General features: G+C 49.7%; 1 protein-coding gene across 4 annotated transcripts in view; it reads left to right on the plus strand.

Moving 5' to 3' along the window:
• Nucleotides 1–301: 301 nt before the first annotated feature.
• Nucleotides 302–9,355, plus strand: part of PHF14 (PHD finger protein 14) — a 325,301-nt gene continuing 316,247 nt past the window's right edge. For 3 of the 4 annotated variants that reach the window (XM_078782297.1, XM_078782296.1, XM_078782299.1), the window contains exon 1: nt 302–557. In XM_078782297.1, the coding sequence (XP_078638423.1) occupies nt 539–557 (19 nt within the window). In that variant the 5' untranslated portion in view covers nt 302–538. The remainder of the gene's footprint in view (nt 558–9,355) is intronic. The other variant, XM_078782298.1, reaches the window with a different exon arrangement.

The raw sequence follows: 9,355 nt of genomic DNA on the forward strand, positions 1-9,355 counted from the left end.
TTTGTATTCAAATTGGTTGAAACTCACGTGATGCAACATTAACGAAAAATAAATAAATCCCAAGTATGTACGGGAGAATATATAATGCTCATGATAATTGATAATGTTTCTTAAATCTGCTTTATATTCTTTAATTCCAAATTAACCCTTTCAGAGCCCAAACGTTTTGGGCGGTGTATAGCCTGCATCCGTTATTAATGTTGTGACATCCTTGCAATTTTTAATAATTGTCTCATAAAATATCAAATTTGTACTTGTTATTACAACTGACTCTTGTTGGATATAAGCTATTAAAAAATGTGAAGCAACTTTATGTTAAATTGCTCAAATGTCGAGGTTTAGTCATCGCCTTGATTGTGGGAGTATATTTTACATTTTCGTTAGTCTTTGGTGACTCTCTTCCATTGGCGTTTTTGAATCCGTACTGGTCGTTAGCGCTAGGGGCAGCCGGGCCGGCTGGCGGTGTGTTGCAGGCCCGAATCCCGATCAGTGAGTTGGTACGTTGGTTGTGCATGGACTCATCAGCGTTTCCAGGCTCATGCTCCGAGGTGCCATGTGTGAGTAATAACTAATAACGCACGCTCTTTGTTACCAACTGGACGCTGCCATTGTTCCCGTTGTTTGCCGACGACCTTTTTTCTTGCGCGGGCCCGAAGGTCCACGCCGTCGTGATAGAAACAAAGGAATGTCCTTCGGCTCCCTCCAGGCGGATTGTTCTTTATCTCCACCGCTATTTGTTTCCCTTCTCAGTTATTTTCGGGTTTTTTCTTTCTCCCCTCGACCTTCTTCGCCACCTGCACGCGCGTGTTGCCGTCACGATCACCCCACGTGTACAATTACCTGTCCTTTACAACTTACCTTACCGCCTACCGGCCTTCTTTGTTGTTATTCCTGAAGGGTCTTGGGCAGCTGCACACACAAACAATAATATATTATTGTCTGCCATGATTGGTAGGCATGTTCATCATTACACACCATTTTGAAGTTTGGATCGCCTACAATTCGACTATTATCAATTGGTAACTTCCTCAAGGTTTATTGGAAACCTCTGCAGTTGGTTGTAGTTTGGTCATGTCCATTTGCTTAAATAATATAACGTTCTAGGTCAGCTATTTGATCTTCATTTCAACAATATTGATCGATAAAGGTGATTATAATATAACAAATATCATGAAACATTTACATTTTGTAGTCCATTGTATAATTTAAATAAACATAAATGCAAATTTTGCATGTGGAAAAAGTAAGTACAACCCATGAAATGTTTTTTAAAATCTTTTTAACATACCATATGACCTGCCATACCATATGACCTGCCATACCATATGACCTGCCATACCATATGACCTGTGACGTGACAATCAACATAAAACATGGGTGTCACTCTTACCCTGAAAGTTTCGTCTCAATCGGACATGTGGTTGCTGAGAAAGGGTTTAGCCTGGATGGACGGACGTACGGATGGACAACCCAAAAACATAATGCCTCCGGCGACTTTGTCGGCGGAGGCATAAAAACAAACTGCAGTTGGAAGCTGTCACGTTTGTTAAGTCTGGAAGTGACAGCTCAGTGACGATCTTGAAAAGAGCCCTTGCAACAAAATTCTGAGAACACTTTCAAAAAAAGCTTTCAGAATTCCAAAAGCTTTCAAAAAAGCTTTTTCAAAAGCTTTCAGAATCACTGGAATCTCCCGATTGGAATCCCACGATGAAGCTAACTCTGAGGGCCTTTCACTCACTCACCGCAGGCAGGTTGGTGGGCTTTCTGTCTTCTACCGCCTCCTCTCCGGCCTAGCTCCCTCAGCTCTGTCAGTGCTCTGTCCGACAAATATTCGTACAGGTCGCACAAGATCTGCCAGCAACCCTCTTATGGTTAAACTGCCAAAATCTAGGCTCTCTACACACCTTCACTCTTTCATTCCTCTTTTCTCCCACCTCTTGAACAAACTCCCTCACTCTCTTCAATCCCACTCCTTACTCCAGGTCTTTAAAACAGCTGTTCACCACCATCTCTTATCTTCCCACATCCAAAACCTTGATCTTTTCTACACCCGTTAATTCACCCCAGATCCACTTTTTTGAAATACCGACTTCTTTCCTTGAAGTCCTAGTAGTGTCCATGTGTTTTTTTTACCTCTCGCACCCCCTCTTCCCTTGCCTCCTCCCTCCAAGCCCTCTCCCTCCCACAGATCTCCCGATGTCACTGTTCTCCACTGTTTTACTTGTGTGATTCCCTCTCTCCCCCCATCTTGTCTCCCGCTCCCTTTATTATATGTTTTATGTGTTCGTTTTTTTTTCTTCTGTGATTAATGTTAGCTCTTCCACGAGCCTCGATCTTGTATACAAAAAAATAATAAATAAATAAATAAATATGTGGACATATCAATATTTGATCTTCATTTAAACAGTATCTATAGATAAAGGTGATCTAATTAAACAAAAAACAATGACAAATTGACTTTCCAATAATTTACTCAACAAAAAATTGTTGCACAGCATGCACAATTGCATGCACAGATTGTTTCAAATCCCCCCACAACATCTCGATGGGATTTAGATCCGGCCTTTGACTTGGCCATTCCAGAACCCTCCATTTCTTTCTTTTCAGCCATTCCTTGGTGGATTTACAGGTATGTTTAGGGTCATTGTCATGTTGCAAGGTCCACCTTTGGTTTCAACTTCTGCGACAGATGGCCTCGCATTATCCTCAAGCACCCTCTGGTACAATGAAGAATTCATAGTGGATTCTATGATGGTGAGCTCCCCAGGCCCTGATGCAGCAAAGCTGCCCCAAACCATAATATTTCCACCACCATGCTTTACAGTTGGTATCAGGTTCTTGTGGTCAAATGCTGTCTTTGGTTTTCGCCAAACATGTCTTCTGGTACTGTGGCCAAATAGCTCTACCTTTGACTCATCTGTCCAGAGCACATTGTTCCAGAAGTGCTGGTCTTTGCCGAGGTGTTCATTGGCAAACTATAGTCTTGCCCTGATGTTCTTTCTGGACAGCAAAGGTTTCCTCCTTGCACACCTCCCATGTAGATCAAATTTGTGCAACCTCTTTCTAATGGTAGACTCGTGCACTTTGATATCAACAGTGGCAAGAGCTACCTGTAGGTCCCGTGATGACATTCTGGGGTTCTTAGAGACTTCTTTCAGCATCTTGTGGTCTGCTCTCGGGCTGAACTTGCTGGGGTGGCCTGGCCTGAACAAGTTGGCAGTTGTTTGGAATCTTCTCCACTTGTAGATGATCTTCCGGACAGTCGAATGATTGATTTCAAATTGTTTGGAGATCTTTTTAAATCCCTTCTCAGTCTCGTAGGCATTTATAATCTTCTTTCTGAAGGCCGCAGAGAGCTCTTTTGATCTAGGCATGGTGACGCCGCACACTTCAACAACAAAGAGCAAACCAAATTAAATGTCTGAGGTTTAAATAATATCGGTTCCTCCAAGATCCGATGTTCTAATCATTTTCACCTGAGCTGGTGCACCTGATTCTAATTTTAGGTATTTGAAGTAGTGATAAATTTTGGGGTGTACTTACGTTTTCCACATGCGAAATTTGCATTTATGTTTATTTAAATTATACAATGGACTACAAAATGTAAATGTTTCATGATATTTGTTATATTATATCACCTTTATCTATCAATATTGTTGAAATGAAGATCAAATAGCTGTATGTTGAAATATGTTGAAAAGGTCAAAACTTTACGTGGGGTGTACTTACGTTTTCACGTGATTGAAGGTGTTATTTGTTTGCTAGTTACCTTGATGTGTGTGTGTGTGTCGGTGTGTGTGTCGGTGTGTGTGTGTGTGTCGGTCTGTGTGTGTGTGTCGGTCTGTGTGTGTGTGTCGGTCTGTGTGTGTGTGTCGGTCTGTGTGTGTGTGTCGGTCTGTGTGTGTGTGTCGGTCTGTGTGTGTGTGTCGGTTTGTGTGTGTGTGTCGGTCTGTGTGTGTGTGTCGGTCTGTGTGTGTGTGTCGGTCTGTGTGTGTGTGTCGGTCTGTGTGTGTGTGTCGGTCTGTGTGTGTGTGTCGGTCTGTGTGTGTGTGTCGGTCTGTGTGTGTGTGTCGGTCTGTGTGTGTGTGTCGGTCTGTGTGTGTGTGTCGGTCTGTGTGTGTGTGTCGGTCTGTGTGTGTGTGTCGGTCTGTGTGTGTGTGTCGGTCTGTGTGTGTGTGTCGGTCTCTGTGTGTGTGTGTCGGTCTGTGTGTGTGTGTCGGTCTCTGTGTGTGTGTGTCGGTCTCTGTGTGTGTGTGTCGGTCTCTGTGTGTGTGTGTCGGTCTCTGTGTGTGTGTGTCGGTCTCTGTGTGTGTGTGTCGGTCTCTGTGTGTGTGTGTCGGTCTCTGTGTGTGTGTGTCGGTCTCTGTGTGTGTGTGTCGGTCTCTGTGTGTGTGTGTCGGTCTCTGTGTGTGTGTGTCGGTCTCTGTGTGTGTGTGTCGGTCTCTGTGTGTGTGTGTCGGTCTCTGTGTGTGTGTGTCGGTCTCTGTGTGTGTGTGTCGGTCTCTGTGTGTGTGTGTCGGTCTCTGTGTGTGTGTGTCGGTCTCTGTGTGTGTGTGTCGGTCTCTGTGTGTGTGTGTCGGTCTCTGTGTGTGTGTGTCGGTCTCTGTGTGTGTGTGTCGGTCTCTGTGTGTGTGTGTCGGTCTCTGTGTGTGTGTGTCGGTCTCTGTGTGTGTGTGTCGGTCTCTGTGTGTGTGTGTCGGTCTCTGTGTGTGTGTGTCGGTCTCTGTGTGTGTGTGTCGGTCTCTGTGTGTGTGTGTCGGTCTCTGTGTGTGTGTGTCGGTCTCTGTGTGTGTGTGTCGGTCTCTGTGTGTGTGTGTCGGTCTCTGTGTGTGTGTGTCGGTCTCTGTGTGTGTGTGTCGGTCTCTGTGTGTGTGTGTCGGTCTCTGTGTGTGTGTGTCGGTCTCTGTGTGTGTGTGTCGGTCTCTGTGTGTGTGTGTCGGTCTCTGTGTGTGTGTGTCGGTCTCTGTGTGTGTGTGTCGGTCTCTGTGTGTGTGTGTCGGTCTCTGTGTGTGTGTGTCGGTCTCTGTGTGTGTGTGTCGGTCTCTGTGTGTGTGTGTCGGTCTCTGTGTGTGTGTGTCGGTCTCTGTGTGTGTGTGTCGGTCTCTGTGTGTGTGTGTCGGTCTCTGTGTGTGTGTGTCGGTCTCTGTGTGTGTGTGTCGGTCTCTGTGTGTGTGTGTCGGTCTCTGTGTGTGTGTGTCGGTCTCTGTGTGTGTGTGTCGGTCTCTGTGTGTGTGTGTCGGTCTCTGTGTGTGTGTGTCGGTCTCTGTGTGTGTGTGTCGGTCTCTGTGTGTGTGTGTCGGTCTCTGTGTGTGTGTGTCGGTCTCTGTGTGTGTGTGTCGGTCTCTGTGTGTGTGTGTCGGTCTCTGTGTGTGTGTGTCGGTCTCTGTGTGTGTGTGTCGGTCTCTGTGTGTGTGTGTCGGTCTCTGTGTGTGTGTGTCGGTCTCTGTGTGTGTGTGTCGGTCTCTGTGTGTGTGTGTCGGTCTCTGTGTGTGTGTGTCGGTCTCTGTGTGTGTGTGTCGGTCTCTGTGTGTGTGTGTCGGTCTCTGTGTGTGTGTGTCGGTCTCTGTGTGTGTGTGTCGGTCTCTGTGTGTGTGTGTCGGTCTCTGTGTGTGTGTGTCGGTCTCTGTGTGTGTGTGTCGGTCTCTGTGTGTGTGTGTCGGTCTCTGTGTGTGTGTGTCGGTCTCTGTGTGTGTGTGTCGGTCTCTGTGTGTGTGTGTCGGTCTCTGTGTGTGTGTGTCGGTCTCTGTGTGTGTGTGTCGGTCTCTGTGTGTGTGTGTCGGTCTCTGTGTGTGTGTGTCGGTCTCTGTGTGTGTGTGTCGGTCTCTGTGTGTGTGTGTCGGTCTCTGTGTGTGTGTGTCGGTCTCTGTGTGTGTGTGTCGGTCTCTGTGTGTGTGTGTCGGTCTCTGTGTGTGTGTGTCGGTCTCTGTGTGTGTGTGTCGGTCTCTGTGTGTGTGTGTCGGTCTCTGTGTGTGTGTGTCGGTCTCTGTGTGTGTGTGTCGGTCTCTGTGTGTGTGTGTCGGTCTCTGTGTGTGTGTGTCGGTCTCTGTGTGTGTGTGTCGGTCTCTGTGTGTGTGTGTCGGTCTCTGTGTGTGTGTGTCGGTCTCTGTGTGTGTGTGTCGGTCTCTGTGTGTGTGTGTCGGTCTCTGTGTGTGTGTGTCGGTCTCTGTGTGTGTGTGTCGGTCTCTGTGTGTGTGTGTCGGTCTCTGTGTGTGTGTGTCGGTCTCTGTGTGTGTGTGTCGGTCTCTGTGTGTGTGTGTCGGTCTCTGTGTGTGTGTGTCGGTCTCTGTGTGTGTGTGTCGGTCTCTGTGTGTGTGTGTCGGTCTCTGTGTGTGTGTGTCGGTCTCTGTGTGTGTGTGTCGGTCTCTGTGTGTGTGTGTCGGTCTCTGTGTGTGTGTGTCGGTCTCTGTGTGTGTGTGTCGGTCTCTGTGTGTGTGTGTCGGTCTCTGTGTGTGTGTGTCGGTCTCTGTGTGTGTGTGTCGGTCTCTGTGTGTGTGTGTCGGTCTCTGTGTGTGTGTGTCGGTCTCTGTGTGTGTGTGTCGGTCTCTGTGTGTGTGTGTCGGTCTCTGTGTGTGTGTGTCGGTCTCTGTGTGTGTGTCGGTCTCTGTGTGTGTGTCGGTCTCTGTGTGTGTGTCGGTCTCTGTGTGTGTGTCGGTCTCTGTGTGTGTGTCGGTCTCTGTGTGTGTGTCGGTCTCTGTGTGTGTGTCGGTCTCTGTGTGTGTGTCGGTCTCTGTGTGTGTGTCGGTCTCTGTGTGTGTGTCGGTCTCTGTGTGTGTGTCGGTCTCTGTGTGTGTGTCGGTCTCTGTGTGTGTGTCGGTCTCTGTGTGTGTGTCGGTCTCTGTGTGTGTGTCGGTCTCTGTGTGTGTGTCGGTCTCTGTGTGTGTGTCGGTCTCTGTGTGTGTGTCGGTCTCTGTGTGTGTGTCGGTCTCTGTGTGTGTGTCGGTCTCTGTGTGTGTGTCGGTCTCTGTGTGTGTGTCGGTCTCTGTGTGTGTGTCGGTCTCTGTGTGTGTGTCGGTCTCTGTGTGTGTGTCGGTCTCTGTGTGTGTGTCGGTCTCTGTGTGTGTGTCGGTCTCTGTGTGTGTGTCGGTCTCTGTGTGTGTGTGTCGGTCTCTGTGTGTGTGTGTCGGTCTCTGTGTGTGTGTGTCGGTCTCTGTGTGTGTGTGTCGGTCTCTGTGTGTGTGTGTCGGTCTCTGTGTGTGTGTGTCGGTCTCTGTGTGTGTGTGTCGGTCTCTGTGTGTGTGTGTCGGTCTCTGTGTGTGTGTGTCGGTCTCTGTGTGTGTGTGTCGGTCTCTGTGTGTGTGTGTCGGTCTCTGTGTGTGTGTGTCGGTCTCTGTGTGTGTGTGTCGGTCTCTGTGTGTGTGTGTCGGTCTCTGTGTGTGTGTGTCGGTCTCTGTGTGTGTGTGTCGGTCTCTGTGTGTGTGTGTCGGTCTCTGTGTGTGTGTGTCGGTCTCTGTGTGTGTGTGTCGGTCTCTGTGTGTGTGTGTCGGTCTCTGTGTGTGTGTGTCGGTCTCTGTGTGTGTGTGTCGGTCTCTGTGTGTGTGTGTCGGTCTCTGTGTGTGTGTGTCGGTCTCTGTGTGTGTGTGTCGGTCTCTGTGTGTGTGTGTCGGTCTCTGTGTGTGTGTGTCGGTCTCTGTGTGTGTGTGTCGGTCTCTGTGTGTGTGTGTCGGTCTCTGTGTGTGTGTGTCGGTCTCTGTGTGTGTGTGTCGGTCTCTGTGTGTGTGTGTCGGTCTCTGTGTGTGTGTGTCGGTCTCTGTGTGTGTGTGTCGGTCTCTGTGTGTGTGTGTCGGTCTCTGTGTGTGTGTGTCGGTCTCTGTGTGTGTGTGTCGGTCTCTGTGTGTGTGTGTCGGTCTCTGTGTGTGTGTGTCGGTCTCTGTGTGTGTGTGTCGGTCTCTGTGTGTGTGTGTCGGTCTCTGTGTGTGTGTGTCGGTCTCTGTGTGTGTGTGTCGGTCTCTGTGTGTGTGTGTCGGTCTCTGTGTGTGTGTGTCGGTCTCTGTGTGTGTGTGTCGGTCTCTGTGTGTGTGTGTCGGTCTCTGTGTGTGTGTGTCGGTCTCTGTGTGTGTGTGTCGGTCTCTGTGTGTGTGTGTCGGTCTCTGTGTGTGTGTGTCGGTCTCTGTGTGTGTGTGTCGGTCTCTGTGTGTGTGTGTCGGTCTCTGTGTGTGTGTGTCGGTCTCTGTGTGTGTGTGTCGGTCTCTGTGTGTGTGTGTCGGTCTCTGTGTGTGTGTGTCGGTCTCTGTGTGTGTGTGTCGGTCTCTGTGTGTGTGTGTCGGTCTCTGTGTGTGTGTGTCGGTCTCTGTGTGTGTGTGTCGGTCTCTGTGTGTGTGTGTCGGTCTCTGTGTGTGTGTGTCGGTCTCTGTGTGTGTGTGTCGGTCTCTGTGTGTGTGTGTGTCGGTCTCTGTGTGTGTGTGTGTGTCGGTCTCTGTGTGTGTGTGTGTGTCGGTCTCTGTGTGTGTGTGTGTGTCGGTCTCTGTGTGTGTGTGTGTGTCGGTCTCTGTGTGTGTGTGTGTGTCGGTCTCTGTGTGTGTGTGTGTGTCGGTCTCTGTGTGTGTGTGTGTGTCGGTCTCTGTGTGTGTGTGTGTGTCGGTCTCTGTGTGTGTGTGTGTGTCGGTCTCTGTGTGTGTGTGTGTCGGTCTCTGTGTGTGTGTGTCGGTCTCTGTGTGTGTGTGTCGGTCTCTGTGTGTGTGTGTCGGTCTCTGTGTGTGGTGTGTCGGTCTCTGTGTGTGTGTGTCGGTCTCTGTGTGTGTGTGTCGGTCTCTGTGTGTGTGTGTCGGTCTCTGTGTGTGTGTGTCGGTCTCTGTGTGTGTGTGTCGGTCTCTGTGTGTGTGTGTCGGTCTCTGTGTGTGTGTGTCGGTCTCTGTGTGTGTGTGTCGGTCTCTGTGTGTGTGTGTCGGTCTCTGTGTGTGTGTGTCGGTCTCTGTGTGTGTGTGTCGGTCTCTGTGTGTGTGTGTCGGTCTCTGTGTGTGTGTGTCGGTCTCTGTGTGTGTGTGTCGGTCTCTGTGTGTGTGTGTGTGTCGGTCTCTGTGTGTGTGTGTGTGTCGGTCTCTGTGTGTGTGTGTGTGTGTCGGTCTCTGTGTGTGTGTGTGTGTCGGTCTCTGTGTGTGTGTGTGTGTCGGTCTCTGTGTGTGTGTGTGTGTCGGTCTCTGTGTGTGGTGTGTGTCGGTCTGGGTGTGTGTCGGTCTGGGTGTGTGTCGGTCTGGGTGTGTGTCGGTCTGGGTGTGTGTCGGTCTGGGTGTGTGTCGGTCTGGGTGTGTGTCGGTCTGGGTGTGTGTCGGTCTGGGTGTGTGTCGGTCTGGGTGTGTGTCGGTCTGGGTGTGTGTCGGTCTGGGTGTGTGTCGGTCTGGGTGTGTGTCGGTCTGGGTGT

This window comes from Myxine glutinosa, chromosome 7, assembly GCF_964187855.1.
Source record: "Myxine glutinosa chromosome 7, kmMyxGlut1.1, whole genome shotgun sequence".
In the NCBI taxonomy this organism is placed as follows: domain Eukaryota; kingdom Metazoa; phylum Chordata; class Myxini; order Myxiniformes; family Myxinidae; genus Myxine; species Myxine glutinosa.